Below are 19,571 nucleotides of genomic sequence, written 5' to 3'. Positions count from 1 at the left end.
CCCAGAGACTTCTAGGATACATGATGTATGTATCAGGGAGGTTCTGGGTTTCCCATTCAGTCTTTACCACTGCAGCAATAAAGACAGAAAGGGAGTGGTCCTATAAAGTATAAATAAAAAAAAAATATATATATATATATATATATATATATATATATATATCAGGGAGGTTCTGGGTTTCCCATTCAGTCTTTACCACTGCAGCAATAAAGACAGAAAGGGAGTGGTCCAATAAAGTATAAATAAAAAAAAAAAAAAAAAATAAATTCAATAACTTAAAAAGCTAATGTCTGTCCTTCAGACATCAAACCAAAAATATATATATATATATATATATATATATATATATATATATATTATTAAATAAAAGGGCTATCCACCCTTTATTGTTAAAAATGTCATGATAGGTCCACTTTAAGAGCACACTGTTAGAAGACACAAACAACGGAGACATGATAGTAGGGGAAAAGAGAGGAAAAAAAACAATATCATTGTGAAATGTGGAAAAATAGGTGTCATGACTGGATTGTGGATAAAAGATGCAAAACAACAGTATTGGAAAATATATAGTAAATAATATCAATATTAGGTAAAATACTTAACTGTATGTTTTTAGTCATACAGTATGTGTTTATTTCTATCAGTTAATAAGCAATATTTTGCATATGAATTCTGATTTTTGTTGTATACTTCTAGCTATGAAGTGCTAGTATCCTCTGATTTGTGTATTATTTGCATATTGCTTGGCCTTGTTCTTTTTAACAAAGCAGTAATACATTGTGCTTGTGGGAACGACATATACCAGATCTCTGATGTTTGGTACAGGTACAAGACTGACAGTCAAACCAGGTAAGAATATGTTATATACAATTGTAGGTGTACTAAAGACTTTTATTCTGTATATTTGCAATAATTGCATTAAATAAGATATATTACAAATATCTTTATAATATGTGCCACCTTATTTGTACTAGTAGAAATAGAACTGGTTTAAATAGGGTTAACATTTGGGTTTTTGGATGGCGATGTGTTGCTGTGTGAGAGAGACCGTAGCTCTAACCTTTGGAAAGGGCACAAAGCTCACAGTTCAGCCACGTAAGTGCTGTTTTCTCTTTTTCTTTATCGCTTGTTATATATAATAATCTCTTGTTATGATATTAGTGTAAAAGACTATATACACATATATATATATATATATATACCAAGATATTAGTGTTTGTTAAAATAAACCTGGATATTACTAATCTTTGTAGAACAGTAAAGTAAGAAAGAAATTATATATTTTATACTGTTGATATATTGATATAATTATATATTTTTATAAGTTATACTGATAGATGCATATTGGGATGTTAAAAGTCAATAAAGATCTGCAAATACAGAGAATGTTAAACTCTATGTCTCTTTGTTTAAGATGAGAAGAATCCCAAAGCTCCATCAGTGATTACCTTGATGCCTATACAGGAAGTCTCCTCCACAGCCTGTTTGGTGAGGGATTTTTACCCAAGTGGTGTAGAATTTTTTAATACTAATACAAAACAACAAAAGGAGATTTCTTCAGTCCTTACAAAGAAGGGGCTTTACAGCACAGTCCTTGTTGAAGATTTAGAGACAAGCAGCTTTCAATGCAAGGTCAAACACCTTGGAAAATGGGTGGACTTGAACTTGAAAGGTAACAGTTTTAATATGTAATTAATCTTCTATGTGATTGACAAACAATTAGAACTTTATAGAGTAAAAAAAGACTAAACATAATGCTCAGTGGAAAACAGATAATCTTATGTAAGTGCTTAATGGGAGAAGGAACCCTTTATCTTGTTGTCAGTGAAAAAAAAAAACTAACCTACATTGGCATTGGTAGGAAAAGGATCCCCTTATGTGTGTGATCAGTGGGAGAAATGTCCCTTTACATTGATTTTAGTCATTTGTTATCATAAACAGGAGCTGAAAAGGAGCTGTTACCCCTAATGTCAATGGTAGCAGAACTGTGTGAGAACTAAGTGTTACGCACAATGTAATACTGGAATTTGGTGTACTTTTATTTTCTGAAAATGCACAAGAAGATTTCTGGCTTTGGACAGACAGAAAGTAATATGTCTGTTTTGTAACAGATGATCATCAGTCTGGTGGAGAACAAGATTCACAAGTCCCCAAGTGTCTTGGAACAAGTGACACCTCTGGTTCGTATTAACTTCTCATGCTTTACATTTATGTTAACAGATAAGTAATGGTAGAACATAGTATGTACCATAGTTTACATTTTCAAATAATATCTGTGTGAGAAGACTATTTGTTCAAGGCTTTTTTTTAGGAGATCCAGCCATCTAAGATGGTATACCATTATGGACACCAGAAGCCAGTAGACAGATTGAAGCCATGCTCATACAAATATCTGCTCATATTACAGCATTTAGTAGCTTTTTGCAAAGTATTTGATAAGCCTACTACAAGCTAGGAACAACTATGATAAAGCCTTTGAAGGACTCCTCAGCTCCAGTTTTGGAGGTTAGACAATGATCTAATGATGGGAATGCTGACAATCCCAGGGATTTTGACCAATAAATATGCATCTTAAAAACTTTCAAAAAAAAGTTTCTAATATTCAGTTTGTCGTTTTACTCCTCCCCTGCTGCTGCTTCCCGACTGCTATTAGCAAACATTACTTATTAGAGCAGTTGTCAAACCACAGGCATTTCTGTGTGATCAAAATTTAACAAAAAAACATATCAAATCAGGACCACCATGTATGTCAATGGAGGAGAGCACAGCAGAGTGCTGATCACTTGTCTGGCCCCTCTCCATAGAACAGAACAGGCGGATGTCATGGTCTGTGTCCACAGCCTATTCTGACCTGTGTTTCTCAGGTAACTGTTTCCCATCAAGGTTTAGGGAGTAGATGTCTATGTAATTTAGCAGAACCCCTGCCTTCCCACCAAGGTTTTCTAACAACCAAACTGTGACAATCATAACAAACATTGGAAATGCTGAGTGATTGCCCCATGTAAGTGTTTGATGACCACCCTTGTTGAGTAAAAGATAGGGATAAATATACTCCAAGCAGTGCTTTGCAAGAAACATGTCTTAGTGGCTTGTGTTATTTTTCTGATGTTCTGGGCAAATATTAGTAGTCTCCTATAAACTGCCTTTAGCATTTTTTTAAACTCGTATTCACATGCTTTATACAGTGCACAAAGGATTTGCCAAGTATACGCCTTGCAGGTCTACACATAGGTTCAATGCTTCAAAGAGCCCACCTGCATCTATTCTACATGCTGCTCAAGTCGTCTCAACAGTATCAACAACCTGCCTGATTTTTGAAAGCAATACAAGGATTGAGAGAATATACTTTTATCAGTGAAGCTGGGTGATCCAGCAAACCTGGTATGGATCTGGAAACATTTGCTCACAAATAGCAAATGACTTTGAAGAAATCCATTCCAGGTTTTCTGGATCACCCAGCTTAACTGAGGAAAGTGTATCCTCTCCAGCCTTGGGGAGCTTAAATAAATCAGGCCCTATGATTTGAACAAATTACACTATATTCACTATACCTACTAGTAATTATTCTTTTTTTCTAGCTCAGAGTGCTGAAAGAGTTAATAAGCTTTCCATCATAGTTTTGGTGATGAGAGTGTTGTTTGTAAAGATTGTGGCCTTCAACCTGCTCCTGAGTGTGAAAATCTTCTTCAAGTAAGGTGAGGTTTCCTTTAATTGCTAAGTGTATTATATGAGATATGCCAAAATCATATACATGCTCAAAGCCACTGGATGCAAAGACATCTCAGAAGGCAGAATTTGTATTTAGTATTATTATTATTATTATTATTAATAATAATATTAGGAAGAAGAAGAAAAATGCAATTATTATTCTTTTTTTACTTGTTAGTAAGAATTATGTTTATACTGTACTCTCTTTACAGTTTTTGGCACCTGACCATATGGAGATTTAGTACACATCCTCTGCACGGGACACCACAAACTACTATTCAGCCTCAAAAGAACATTTTATGGAATAGCTAAACTATATAGGCTTCTTATCCTTTACTTTACTTTGTTGAGTCTGGGGGGAAAAAGTGTATTTACCATTCTGAAATCTAGTCTAAATCTAATCATTCATTTTATATGGCTTGTTTTGATTATTGTGTAGATTTCTTCCTAATGTTCATGTTTTGTGTGTCTGGGGAGCAATGCTAAGTTTGCATATGCCAAGTATATTGTTTGATAATCTAATAAATTGCATGTTACTTATTTTGTCAATGTCTGCAGTCTGAGTTTATAGTGTGTTTTATTCACTGACTGAGAAGATTAATGAATGTACACTGCCTGATCAAAAATATTCCCCCAGTCTATAGGGGCAGTGTCATGATCTGGGGTTGCTTCGGCTGGTCAGGTCTAGGTTCAATAACATTGTGCCCAACAATGAGGTCAGCTGACCACCTGAATTTAGATTTTCTCATCAATGCATTTTTTACTTCCCTGATGTCGCAACCAAATTCTAAAATGTCAATGCCAGGATTCATTAGGCTCAGAATGTGAAGTAGTGGTTCATAGAGCATTAGATATCATTTTAACACATTCATTGGCCACCGAGTCCAGACCACACTGAGAATGTTTAGGACATATTGGAGAAGACTTTATGCAGCAGCCTGACTTTCCCATCATCAGTTCAAGATCTTGGTGAAAAATAATACAACTTGAACAGAAATAAATGTTGTGATATTGTATAAGTTTTTCATAAGCTGGGGTCTAGATAGGTTCGTCTATACATTTTCCAGCATCTATAAAGTTGCAGCAGAGAAGGTGATTACCAGTGAATGCATTGTAGGTAACGGGTACATTTTTAACCTCATTTCCAATCACTGGATTTGCCAAATTGTAGAGTTTACATGTTTATGATGACTTCTCTGCTTTGGACATATGATGATGAGATTTTTTAAAAACAGCATTTATTAAAAAAAAAATATCTAGTATTGCTTTTTGGAATGGATCTAAGTGTCAGAAACTAGTGCTAGTGAATTAAATAGATCTTCTTAAACCTCTAACCTCAAATCATTGATTTCTCTGTAAAATTATGCTTGAACGTAATTTATTGGGCTAGTTTTATAAGTAAACATCCTGCTGTTTTTAACAATCAGTTCTCCTATACCTGCTTGGGCAAAAAGCATATTTGCATATTTAAGGAAGAACTAAAGCTATCCTGGACTCCAGCATTTCCCCTCTCCCATACACATACATACTTAATTGACTGTCAGTGCTATAAGAATTGTAATAGTTCTCTAGAGCAGTGGTCGCCAACCCCCGGTCATCTGACAGGTGGGCCACGGCACTGGCCGGTGAGGAGAAGGACCCCATTTTAGGGGGGGGGGGTGCACTGGCCAGAGCCGCATACCATGTCTCCCAGGGACATTGCAGGCTCAAGGTGGTGGGCAGGTTGTGTCTCTGGAATTGGGGCTAGAGCTATTCTTACACCACGGCTGTTTTTCTCACTTCTGTATATAGTTGGCTAACATAAGATAATATAAGAGGTATACCATTTTGATTATTCATGCTTGTTTTAATGAGCTTATAAGGATCACACTTTAAAACCTGTATGGGATTTTGTTTTTGTTGTTAGGCAGCCAATGAATGATCTAAATATTAGATCTACATAGAACTTTCCGTTGTAGTCGTTTAACACAGGAAAACCAAACAACGGTATATAGGTGGAGGTCACCATAGAAACATTAGTATATAGTAAGTGATATAATGCAGTCTTTGTGTTGAGGTTTTCTGCTGAATAACTTTGGTGCTGAGTTGTGGTTAAACCATACAGCGTGACTATAGAAAAATAAACCTAGTAACATTTAATGGGTGGCCATGTAGCAATAACTGTTGAAAACATGGCAAACTTTCTTGGCAAGTAAGGTTTATGTTTGTACTTAAAATTAGAAACATGGAGAAAAAAAAATCAGATTGATTTTAAAACAAAAGACTTGATTAGAGTTTCAGTTAATTCTTCATATCCAACAATTACTATTAGGCTGACTTCGAAAGTCTGTACCTAATTGATGGCTGTGGGGAACTTAATCCAGTTCTTGGAACACAGGCTGAAAATATAATATGAAAATATTCAGTAAAATAAAAAAATAATTAGCTATCATGGTTTATTACACAATTTCAGTATCTGCATTGTCTTACGAGGATAGGCCAAAACAACCAGTTGCCTAAATCCTGTGTTTCTGGAAAAATGAAGCTGAATAATTTTAAGCAAGAAATCTGTTTCAGAAGACATATTATCTGGCCCAATTTCTGAAAATACTTTTTTTCTGGAGTTTGGGATAGTGATGTGGACTTGGGATACCATCAGATCATTTTTTAGGAATTAATGCCATACATGGACAATCCTTCATTTCTATGGTTAGTCCCTGAAGGTGAATTATATTATTTTAATATATATTCTATTATATTATCTTTTTGTTCAAGATTACAGTTGATAAATCATTAATTTGAAATTGGATTAAATCTGTGCCCATTATTTTCCCGATTTAAAGCAATGGACCAGCTTGTGCATCAATAATCCAATGTGAAGTTAGACCTGTTGCTCTTCTGTGTAAATACCAAAGGAATTATTTTATAGTAGGAAGCTTTTTTAGCCTTTCAAATTGTTTAAATATTTTATCATTTAAATCAGAAACCTTTTTTTTTGTTTTTGTAACTTTAAAATCTTCTACTAGTTGTCAGTTGTTCACTAGTCAAGTCCTTAAAAAATGGGCCATGTCATATTTTTAGGCAACTTTGAAATTTGTACCTTGATAGAAAACACTCTTATGTTTAATTTCACACCAGCTGGTTCCTTCCCTGGAATTTCAGAAAAAGTTAGATGACTAAAAAGTTAGATGACTATTGATGTCTGAAAGAAATAGCAGTTGCTGAAGGCTGTGTGAGTTCTTCTTGAATTTAATTGAATAGTCTCAGATATATTTTTTTTTTTTCACTTTCCTTCACCCAGCGAGTTTATTTGACTTTTAAACTAATATTTTTAAAAACTTTTCTTTGTTTACTGATTTTCAACACGATTGATTAAATATACAATAAAATGTGCGCTAATTTACCCGACAGTCCCTAAATAGCCCCCCTCCCATCATCGCTGGTAAACCTGGTGTCACAATTAAAATACCAAAGCTGGTTTACATCTGTTTGATCCACAAAAACACAAAAGGAACCAACAGTGCACAGGCTATGTATATTTATCACAAATAATAATAAAATATAACATGAAGGCATATTTTATGAACATAATGTTCAGACTGGCCATGTGGTTACCACTTCCCCATATCAGTGAATCAATGTCTCAGGGGAGATGCTCCATGTAGCTTCTACCTGCCCCATGGAGAATTCTTTAAGAACCAGCACTGCAGTATAAGTGGCTGGCAAGATGCCAGCTGCCAGGAGCTGCACAGAAACACGTAATCCTGAGGCAGATCTCAACGGGATACTTATTTCCCTTTGTATTCTATGTGTCCAATGCATTCAAACTGATCTGATTACCAATGGTGGATGTAGCCAGCAGTCAGCCACTGTGCAGAACTGACTTGGGCCCCTCCCCCCCCACCGAACACTTGTGGGGGCCCCGTTAGCTGAGTAGGCTCCAGGGCCCACTTTGCCACACAGTCCATCCTTGACAATGACCTTGAGCATAGGATATCGGTAGGTTAAGAGAACCCAGGTTTATGGTTAAGTGGACTGTATGTATCAAGTGCAACTTGACCCTGCAGAAAAGCTCCCCATAGTCCAAAGCATCTGGTGAGTTCCCTCTTACCTACCAATGTGCTTGATATGTTTAGCACATAATGATTAGTCTATTATATGACGATTTTACATGATTGTAAAGTAAAATTAATTAACTTTTATAAGTGCATATAGACATTTAATTCTGGATTTCCTATTTCGGCAGGGGTTATATCACTGTCAAAGTAACTTTAAAAATGGAGTAAATGAAAATACAGATATGCTGCAGTGAAAGCAATGGACATAATGATTAAAAGTGTCGTTTGCTGCCATCTGGTGATGAAGAAACAGATGACATGTAGAGCATTGGGTAAACAGATTTTAGTGGCAGGTGAACTCTAGTTATCCGAAAAGCAAAGGTGCATGGGCAATTTTAAGAGTAACATTTATTTTTTAAAGATTTCCTAACTACTTGATTTTTTTAAATAATAGCTGCATTTTCTCCAGTTTTTAACAGAGAGCACTGTTTTTATCTTATAAAATTACTCACTTTTTAGGTGGGGATACAAGTTTTTCTAAAAACAGGACATAGTGGTTCACCATGTAGATGTCCTCAGTTTTCTTTACCAGATTACTGAATTTTCCTGCTGATCAAAATTATCTCTTCTTTACCTGCTGTCTTCTAACGCATGTGCCTGGATCAGCTCTATGTTTCAGTTAAGTAAAGAAGTAAGTCAATTACTATTTTTTTTCCTTTTTTTTCATTTCACAACATTTTTATACACTTCTAAAAAAAATTCTATAAAAATTTGTTCACTATTGGACACATCCTCATTTAAGACCATGTTGTTTGCATGTTCTCAGTCGAGTACTTGTATGTGTTTAAATGTATGTGTAACCCACATTGGCATGCCAAGGCACTTCTGAATAGGGCCAATAAATGTCTGGGAAAGGTTTGTATGCAATCGTTTTTAGTTAAAGTTGACTTCACAATTATCATTGAATTGGAATCGTATATTCAAAGTTTAAACAGTTCCTCCAATATTGTTTTGTTTTTTCATTGTTTTATTGATTTGTTTTTTTTAGAGACCACAGTGGATCTTCCTAAAGTAAACCTGACGTGTCCAAAAAGTCAGAGGACTTGACTCCAATTTGAGATTAAGCCCCATCCCTCTTAGCGCTAGGTCATCCCCCCATTCAACTGTCAAATGCCAGGGCCTCCACTGCCCGCTGAAGTTCAGATATTAAAGACTGATTTATGAAAGCTAGTTAGAAGTACCAGGAGGTAAGGCTAAGGCTGCGTACACACTTGCAATTTTCATCCAGGGAAATGATCCTTCATGATTGTTTCCAGCGACAAAAAGTGTTAGATGTACGAAGGAGCGCTGTTCTGTTCTATAGAGAGGGGAGCGAGGAAAACAAGCCATTGTGCTCTCCTCCCTTGATTTGTATAAAAATCATTCCCCATCGATCAATCATGTTCCTCCATTGATAATCATGAGAAGCAGAAAGCTAGGTGGAGGTATGTATTTATTTGTAAGTATATTAGATGGAATCCAGTCATATACTTGATTATGATTATACAGTTTCAGCACCATGGAGAGCAAAAACATTTTCAGCACAGAAAGTGTTACATTTCCTAATGTTAATAAAATTTTGGTTTATTTGAACTATTAGGAAGCCCTGGTCTTGCACCCAAGACATGCAGGGTGGTTTTCCCATAACAAGGGAGCAGCAAGCATGATGCCAGCAACTATGCCAATATCAGCACCAGATCATGTGTAACCCGCCATCACTGGAGTGAATGGCACTGGACATCATCAGACATTGTTTGACCATGGATAGGTAAAAATTGGTAAAGCCTTGTCTTGGACATGTGTGGGCACCATTTGATGGGGGTGTTAGCAATTTCATTTTTTTGTCTCTTCTATGACCAAGAAAATTGAATACTATTGAACATGAGAGAGCCCAGGAAGCCCTAACTATTTGAGGTTGTTTGCTTACAGTGGCACAAACTTTTTTAACATCATTTTTTCTTGCTAGACTAGAGTCAGTACAAATTTAGGATCCTTTAAAATACATAAGGCTGAAACACCTATTTCTGATTGTGTAGTTCCCAGGCTACAGTCAGTGGCTGAACTTTTTGCATAACTGTATGTCAAGGTTCTTGGAAGTGGAATCATGATTACAGTGCTTGCTAGCTAGCTTTCTGCTTCTCATGAATATCAATGGGTTACTTTATCACATGTTTTTCAGGCACCTGTCCATGCATGGCTTTGACAGCATAATTTAGGCACAGGACAGGGCAGTCTGGATGATACAGAGAGCAAGTACAATCTCTGTTGCTGTATACCTGAGTATATCCACTATACAGAAAATGCAGTGGCACAGTTCTGATGGAATAATGAATGAGTATAGACCGCTATATCTAACTCAACTCTTACCTAAATAATTATTTTAATGGTTTATTTGCCTTGAAAATCCAATTTAAGGTATATATTTTATGTTTTTTAGTATTTATGAAATGTGGCAACATGTTTGCATATTGCACCTGTGTCTTCGTATATAGTCTTGGACAAAAATTTTATAGAAATGCACAATGTAGGCCTTAATATTGGGTGTTTAGGTTTGGACTGGAGCCAAGTCAGTAAGTAGAGGAGAATATCACTGAATAGTTGTTCAAACCCACAATTTGTTATGTACATGAAACCACAAGTATATAACACTGTACAGATACAGGTAATGCGCCTGGGCACACAAATCACAACCAACTCCATGGTATCCTTTCAACAAACTTTGATCCGTAATCCAGGTGCAGGCCGAGGTCAAAACACAAAAGATCAATCCAATAGGCGAGGTACAAAAGGATGAGGCAGAAGGCGTACTCAGGGACAATCCGAAGTCGGGGCAGGCAGAGTTCATGCAAAGTCAATACCCAGACTGGGTCGCTGCTGGTAAAGAGTGCGATTTGGCCACAGGGAATTCAAACTATACATGCCCCGCGAGGCACCTCTGGGCTGTGCCGTGCTGTGCACACCCACAGGACTGCTGAAGGCGCGTGCAGCACTGTGCATGTCTGCAGGGATGCTGTTCGGCTGAACAGTAGTCGCCTGGGGTAGCCATATAAAGAGATATTGTAGAAGTGAGGATTCTTCATATAGAGGAATGTGCACCTTGACAGTTTGTAAGAGGTATAGGCATATACCCTTGGCTGAATATTTTTATTACTTATGACTTAGCTAAACAAGGTAAAGTTGTCACATTCTCATTGTTGTATCTGCCCTGAAAAGATAATTCATTTTTGAATATCAAAAATACAAACATATATTTCTTGTAGATACGTATTATTTCCAATCTGCAACCCCACTATTGGCAGACATTCAGCTCTGTAGGTCTTTCGACTGTAGCACGTCACAATGCCTATCACACATTTATGTATCGACAAAGTGAGGTTATGTGATGAGGTTATGAGTGAGGAAGTCAGTTGTCTGTCATCAGAGGAGCGGAGAGAGCAGCCGGGGGTGTGTTTTTTTTACCAGGTCAGAAATGTAAGTGGGACAATAACTGTGGAGGGATTTGAAAGCAAAGCACAGGAGCTTGAATTGGATTCTAAGGTGAAATGAAAGCCAGTGTAGAGAACTGCAAAGAGATACAGCAGAAGAGGAGCAGTGGGAAGGATACATGAGTCTGGCTGCAGCATTCATATAAGATTGAAGGGGAGAGAATTGGGTTAGTGGAATACCAGAGAGGAGGATGTTACAGTAGTCCAGACGGGAGATGATAAGAGCAGGTACAAGGAGTTTGAAAGTGTCAGGACCTGGAAATGTTCTGAATATGGGGGGGAAAAAAGAGGACAGAATCAAAGGTGACAACAAGACAACGTGCCTGAGGGAGGAAGGAATGACTGTGTTGTTAACAGTTGGATATATGTCAGGGGGAGATTTGGAATTTGAAGGGGGGAAGATGATGAGTTCTGCTTAATCCAGGTTGAGTTTCAGGAATCGGTCAGACATCCATGATGATATGGCTAATAGGCAGCATGAGACCTTATCCAGGACTGCAGGAGACAAGCCAGGGGTGGACAGATAGATTTGAGTGTCATCAGCATACAGATGGTACTGTAAGCCAAAGGAGGATATGAGACTACCGAGAGAGGAGGTGTACAGAGAAAAGAGAACCGGTCCAAGAACTGACCCTTGGGGAACACCTTGGGGAGAGGAGGAATTACCATTGAAAGAAACTTGAAAGGAGCAGTCAGACAGATAAGAAGCAAACCAAGAGAGAGCAGTGTCACTGATACCAATGGAGCGCATGATTTGTATTAGAAGGGGGTAATCAACAGTGTCAAAAGCGTAGGAAAGATCAAGGAGAAGGAGCAGGGAAAAGTTGCCTTGAGACTTAGCTCTGACGAGGTCACTGGCCACTTTAGTAAGGGCTGTTTCAGTGGAAGGGGCAGCTCGAAAGTCATACTGGAGAGGGTCAAGGAGAGAGTTGGTGCTCAGGTAATGGGTGAGTCTTTTGTAGACAAGGCGTTCAAGGAGTTTGCAGACATATAGGGGAAGGGAGATAGGATGGCAACTAAATAGTAGGGAGGAGTCTAGTGAGGGTTGCTTTAGGATAGGGAGAATTATGGCATGTTTGAAAGCTAAGGGGTATATACCAGTAGAAAGGGAGAAGTTGAATAGTTAGGTTAGGGTGGGAGTAGATCAGAAGGCATTGGGTCAAGCAGAAGGATAGTAGATGGAGAAGATGAGAGAAGAGAGGAGACTTCATCCACAGTAACAGGGCTGAGGGAGGTCAGTGATGATTTACAGGTGGAAGGGGTGGATATGGTTGGAGTGGCTCGGTGGGCAGAGACATCATGTCTGATTTTATCTATTTTATCTCTAAATTGGTGGCAATGTCGTGAGCAGTGAAGGTTGTTGTGGGGGGAGCAGGTATGGGGTTTAGGAGGGAGTCAATTGTTGAGAAGAGGCTGCGTGGGTTGGAAGCTTGAGAGGAAATGACAGGAAGTAATTTTGCTTGGTGACAGTGGGTTCGGTGTTAAAGCTTTGTAGCTTGGCTTTGTAGTCCATAAAGTCAGCGCTGAGGCAAGAATTTCTCCACCTGCGCTCAGCTGCACGAACAGTATATTGTAACTGTTTGGTGTAATTGTTGTGCCAGGGTCGGGGGTTGGCAGGGCGAGGGTAGCAAAGGTGGCAGGGGCAGCTTTATCCAGAGCCAAGGAAAGAGAGTGGTTTAACTGGGTGGCAGCTTCATCTGGGGAGGTGATTTTGGAGAGGGAGGGGTTTATGGATGCAAGGTAGTTTGAGAATAGGTTGTGGTCAAGGTTATGGATATCTCTCTGCCATTGACCAGGTCTGGGATGTGGCAAAGGGGTGCAGGAGTTTGATAGGTTGTAGGTGATAAGGTTGTGATCAGAAAGGGGAAATGGCGAGTTGTCAAGGAGGGTGAGGTTGCAGGGTTTGAAAAAAAGGTCTAAAGTTTGTCCGGCGATGTGTGTGGAGCCGTTGATGTTCTGTGTGAGTTTTAATGAGGAGGTAATGGAGAGCAGTGTGGCTGAGGAAGGATGGTTGGGTTCATCCACTGCAACATTAAAGTCACCGAGGATGAGGGTGGGCAGATCATGGGAACGAATGTGTGGGAGCCAGGATGCAAAGTTATCCAAAAATTGTGACACTGAGCCGAGGGGCGGTAGAAAACAGCAACAAAAGGAGGTAAGGAGCAGAAAAGACGGACGGAGTGGACTTCAAAAGAAGTAAAAAGGAGAGAGGGCAAGGTAGGAAGGACTCTGTATGTACAGTTAGATGAGAGAATGAGACCCACACCACCCCCTACTTTGTTGCCAGGTCTAGGGGTATGTGTAAGTGCAGGCCTCCATAGGAGAAAGCAGCAACAGAGGCAGAGTCAGAGGAGGAAAGCCAAGTTTCAGTGAGAGCCAGGAAGTTCAGAGCTTTAGAAAGGAGAAGGTTGTGTATGGGGGTTAATTATTGCCAACAGTTCTTGCATTCCATAAACTGCCAGAAAAAGGGGGTGAGAACTTATGGGTATGGTGACTGGGGATGAGGTTAGGGTAAGAGAGTATCTTGCTGGAAGTGTAGGGAAAAGAGAGGCTGTGGGAGGACCAGGGTTGGGTGAGATGTCACCAGAAAGTATCAGTAAAGTAAAAAGATGCAGGAGAGTGAAGGAGCAGAGAGACAGTCAGAGTTATCAGACTGAGGAGGAGAGGAAATATTGCCAGCAAAGAGAGTGCAGGGTGATTAATACATTTTAACAGATAATTGTGAACCATATGAGTACAAAAAACAATGTGGCAAACTAAAGTTCATGAGAGCAAATACTGTGATATGTGTGGTAGTGAGGCTTCTAAGCTTGTTGAGTTCAAGGAGTGGGATATGATGAATCAATCACAGGGATGGCTAGGTGAAATAGCAGTCTATCTTACCCAGTCCTTGAGAGCTTATAATAAATCAAACCGTACAATATGTAGGCTGCCATTTTTGACCTGGTTCTAAAAAATCCTGCTTGTCCTACAATCTCGGGCATGCGCAGAAGGAGCCCTTTCTTTAATGGGAGAAAAAAATTGTTCATCTGCGCAGTGCGAGATCAGGTGACGTACGAAGAAGAACTCGGAAGAAGGGTGAAGATGATGGCGGCGCAGAAGGGACAAATCGGTACCCAAACTAAGAAACCTCCCGATGGATTAAAGGTAGGTGTGTTTTTTTATTTTGAGTTTAGTTCTGCTTTAACAGACTATCATAGGAAAGATTTAAAGGGCAGCTCAAGTAACTTTCCTCCATGCAATGCTACAACTCCCAAATACTCTTGGTGTCTTGCTGATAGAAGTAAAGGGTGATGCTGTGGAAAGTTTTCTGGACGGTAACAATTAAGAACTGTCAGTGGCTGTGAATACTAAACTACAGAGTCCTCTGAAAGGATAAATGTACTTCTAGCTGACTATCCCTCGTCCTCTCCACACTAAACCCACCCTCTCCCACCACTGTTCAGTACTCTTTTCCTTCAGAGGATATGGGGTAGTTAGATAAAAGAAAACTCAAATGTATTGCAACATGCTTGTTATTTTACTGGCCCGAAACGTGGATGACTAATATTATATATTATGACTATGGCTTTGATTGTGTAGTATATGTAAAGGCTATTGGGCATCATTAGTAACAGGAAAGTTCAAAGTTCTCCACTCCATTGTCACTGCCCATACCATAGCTCTATGTATACTCATGTCATTGTACAGACATTATAAACATTAATTACACATATAAGTTCCCTTGTTGTGCTTATCCATAAGTGGGGTGAACCTGGCAGGGAAAATCAAAGATACACACAAGTTTTCATCTCTTCTGGAACTGTCTACAGCAGCACTATATGCAGAAATGTCACACATGTCGCAGGCACATTGTTAGACATAGAACAGTTTGCAGCTTCTTGAAACAGGAGGAAGCATTTAGTAACCTACCTTTTGTTATCACTTATCCCAAAAGCAGGATTTTCTTTCACTTGTTGTATAATCTGTAAAAAGGAAGTGAGGAAAAACCTCTCTAAGAAAGGCTCAAAAAGTGATAAAAAAACTGACACAAAAAGTTTTGGCAGGCTTTCACTTTTGATCTTTGCATGGACCATGCTAAAAGGTTTCAGATTTTACTTCTCTTTTGGGTTTAATATTTCAGGGTACATTCCAGGCCAACATTAAAGTTTGCATTTGGGCTGTCTATGTGTGATTTTATGTGTATTGGTTTTTTAGGCTTTTAATAAATTTTCATGCTATCTTTTTTTTTTTTGGTGGGGGGGGGGGGGGGGGGGGGGGGGGGGCTGGGGGGTTCTGTCAGGCACTGACATTGGAGGTTGGGATGGGAATGGCTTGTGTGGGATTGCAAAGGTGGGAGCACAAAGTTAACTCCATACAGATGTCAGATAGACCTATTTCCCTGAAAACACTCTTTTGTGATTGTCTCCAATGACAGATGACCAAACAATCACTGTTCTTTTCAATGGAGAGTGGAGAGGGTAGAGAATAGGTGTCTTCCCCTCCACTGAACAGTGGTTTTCCCAATCTGTGGTTCAGCAATATGAATATCAATGAATGTTCATCATGGAGCAGATACACTTTGAATCATTTGATCAATGAAGCTGGGTGATCCAGCAAACCTGGAATGGATTCCTTCAAAGTAATTTGGATCAGATCTATTCCGGGTTTGCTGGATCAATCAGCTTCACTGATGAAAGTGTATCCTCTCCAGCTTCCCATAGTGTCTGCCCCTACTATCAGCTGATGATGTGCAACAATTACAGATCTCAAGTTCACCCAACAACCCTTTGGTAATCAAGCAAATCTAATATAATTCTGGGGTTTGCAGACATAAACTACCTCTACTCTATCAAGTTATCTTTATTTTTTCCCCCTGCTTACATTCTATATTCATCGCTTTCATTGCTATCTGTGTGACAGGGTCCAGGATAACAACTGCTTTTGGCTCATAACAGTAGCAACAAGTTGGCCTTTCCAGAATGGAAATGGTTAAGGTCACCATGTTTCCTGCAGCACTACAAATTGGTTGAACACATATCCCTTAGTATCCTGTTGAGGCAGTGTATGTGACAAAACTTTTCAATTATATATGTAGAGGACATCTGCTGTGTGACTACACAGACACTTTCACTGGCTCCCTCCCAATGTCTAACTCTGCTCACTGTCCCCTTTTCTCCCCTCTTTTCTATACCCCCCTCATTTTCCCCCCTGCAGAGTTATTGTTCATTGCCAGAACTTCATGACTTGCTGAATAAGAGGTGGATCAAAGAGACACCAAAGAAAAGAGTAAGCCATGCTGAACTTGTATTAAACCAACATCACCAACACAAATGTAACCAAAATATGTTTTCTTTAGTAGGAATAATAAAAAAATTTCATTTTTGTCTATATATGATAAATGCTATGCAACTATATATATATATATATATAGTTGCATAGCATTTGTTTGCATGTTTACTGTAAAAGGGTAAAAAGGAAATTAGAACATAAAGTGTTCTATAGCACGTTATATCTATTTTCCATTGCAAGGATTTATACATATAGGAGTTTCCGTACTATTCTCCCAGTACAAACGCTCAATCCCTGTCAACCAAAATGAATATTAGTAATCATTTCAGGTGGAATTACGAATGGATGAAAGACAGCACAGCCTGTCTGTTCTGTGGGGAGGTCGAGCAGGAGAAAAGTGCAACTTGCATTGGCACTAGACACCACATCAAACTTTAGGGCTGATTCACTACAAGAGATGAGAATGTTTACTTTGTAAATTCAATGAAAATTCCCTTCTTTTTTTCTAGTGTGAAAAGTGAATACCTATTTATTTTAAATTTCAATGAAGGTTAAAACATTAAACAGGTATTTGTTTTTCACATAAAAGTATAATAAGTAAATTTTCGATTAAGTAAACATTTTCAACTATTTTAGTAAATCAGAAATGGAAATTTACTGTGTTGGCAGCCTCTGATTACATTTCACATTCTATAACGTAAATGCATGAAGTTGAAGGATCTTGATACTGTTCCCTATCCTGACACTATGCATAATTATTGAAACTGGTCATGCACATATTGACGCTGCCTCATTTATTATAAATGCATTATGGTGCATTAAAATGCATAGTATTGCATTTCCTTTTAGTGGGAACGAAGCCTAAATCAGCATTAAAATTTGAACAATCACTTATTCAACATTAATCAGTAGAGCAGTGGTCCCCAACCTTTTGGACGTCATGGCCCATTAAATTTATGGACTCTGGATCGCGCATCCATGTCTCAAAGGGGAAGAAACCTCCCTGAGAGTGACGTCATGATGCCAGAACCCACCCACTCTCCCATCATAGGTCTGAGCCTGCAACGGGAAAGTGGGTGGGTTGTGTCCAGTGACACAACCCGTTTACCACCCTGAGCCTGCGATGCATATGGGAGACCTAGTCCGTGGCTCTGGCCAGTGCACCCCCCAGTGGTGTCAGGAGAAGGACCCCGTTGGGGGGGGGGGGGCGCACTGGCCAGAGCCACAGACCACCAAAATTTTGTCACGCACCACAGGTTGGGGACCGCTGCAGTAGAAGACCAGTAGGTGGGCAGTACGGGTTTACTTCCTAAAATATTTGCTATATAGCTTTCTGTGCTTTGCTTCCTGCACCAAAAATCAATTTTGCAGTGAAAGATTGAATTTAATTCTTGAAAAACATCTTACAGTTTTACAGTTTCTAAAATTTGCTAGGAAAGCATTTCAGCAAGTGTGTTCCAGGATCATCAGATTTCAGAAAATGATATATTGATGCACTCCAGTAATGCTTTCATGACCTAAACTTACATTGCATTGTTAGGGTCCTGTTTTATTGCCAACTAGATAATATTATTTTTTAGAGTATGTTCAGCATTTTATATATACTGTATCCATAAGTTTAATCTAAACATTCTCCAGTCCTGAAGAGCTAAAGAGAAGTAGATAGTGGGTTGGGTTGCCTCCATCCTGTGTGTTCCTATGTGAATATTTCAGCATTCATCCTGATAGTATCTTGTCCTAAATCTGAACTAAACCCAGTGTAAAGTCATGTGTTTTTATTCTACCATGGGTGCCACCATCTTCTTCCTTCTTCTCTTCTAGGTTCTGTTTTTCTGCTATTTTGATTGGCAGAGATGACCTAACTCTCACGCAGGCGTGAGTGAGTTGGCACCTGCAGGGAAAGCCATGGTGTGCCAGGTATCCTGCCAAACAATGCTGCACATGCACAGCTCAACAAAGTTTTACAGACATATGTGATCAGGCAGGTAAGAAAGCCTATTGCAGAAGGTACATTGCTTGTTCCTTTCTGCAATAAATCCCTATCTGATCCCACATTTTTAAAGTGGAAAATGAGTGAATATATGTCAGATAGCAGTTACTGCTGCTGCCTGCTAATGATCTCTGTAATGTTCAATGTTTAGGTTTAGGTTCATGACAAGTATTCAAGTAATTTTTTCTCCTTTGCATGTATTCAAAGATTTCATTTTTAAATTTTGAAAAGAGCACTTTAAAAACAGAGTTGTATATACTGCATTATGAATAGAAGGGGACGTAACAACAAACAGTTATTTTAATTAGACTTTAAATGAAAAAAAGATTGCTCTTATTTTAGCAACACTTACCATTCTGTCCCAGAACAAGGTAGTGTTAAACTTGAGCAATTGGACAGATTTATTATAATTTGGCACCTTGTCTATAGATTACCCCTCAATAGTACTGGGACAAAATAAAACCTACCCCTGATCACTTCCAAATTGTGCATTTGTTTTTAGTGCTGCTCTGTAACACCTTCATGAACATCCAGTCCATCTCCTATGATAATTCTATTGCAGACCTGTGCAGAGCTGTCTCAATTGGCTGCCACAGGGGTCACATAAACAAAAAGAAAAAATGAATAGACTTCACTAATTAAGAGAATAACTAATTTGCATTTGTATTTTTTGGTGATCTATTTACTCACTCAGTGGCATTCAGTAGATCACTACTGCATATGAAATGATAAACTCATATTATTATTTATGGCCTAACCATGAAATAATATGGCTCCCAAAGCTACATTCTTCAAACTATCTTCTTATCCTAAAAAGAAGGTGACACCGGGGGAGGGCTAGGCATTCACTTTACAGGGCAATCAGTCAATTTCATGGCATTCTTGCCTTATTTGTCACAATAAGTGGGAGTTGGAAAATGTAGGAGTGTCTGATTAGTAGCTGACCAACTGTGATGTGCCTGAGAGTTTGGGACAAGAGCTTCAGATAAAGGAAAGGGAGATTAAATATGCCTCAGGGGGAGTGAGGAAGACAAAGAAAGT

General features: G+C 38.8%; 1 gene segment (V, D, J or C); it reads left to right on the top strand.

Moving 5' to 3' along the window:
• Positions 1–525: 525 nt before the first annotated feature.
• Positions 526–4,239, top strand: LOC140332517 (T cell receptor delta constant-like). The segment is given in 5 exon segments: positions 526–849; positions 1,415–1,672; positions 2,112–2,180; positions 3,579–3,695; positions 3,921–4,239. Coding segments are annotated over 4 exon segments (480 nt in total).
• The last annotated feature ends 15,332 nt before the right edge of the window (positions 4,240–19,571 follow it).

The sequence above is a fragment of the Pyxicephalus adspersus genome, chromosome 6 (genome assembly GCF_032062135.1).
Source record: "Pyxicephalus adspersus chromosome 6, UCB_Pads_2.0, whole genome shotgun sequence".
NCBI classification, from domain to species: Eukaryota; Metazoa; Chordata; class Amphibia; order Anura; family Pyxicephalidae; genus Pyxicephalus; species Pyxicephalus adspersus.
The sequence above is the reverse complement of the archived record's forward strand: the minus strand, read 5'-3'. Positions and strand labels throughout refer to the sequence as shown.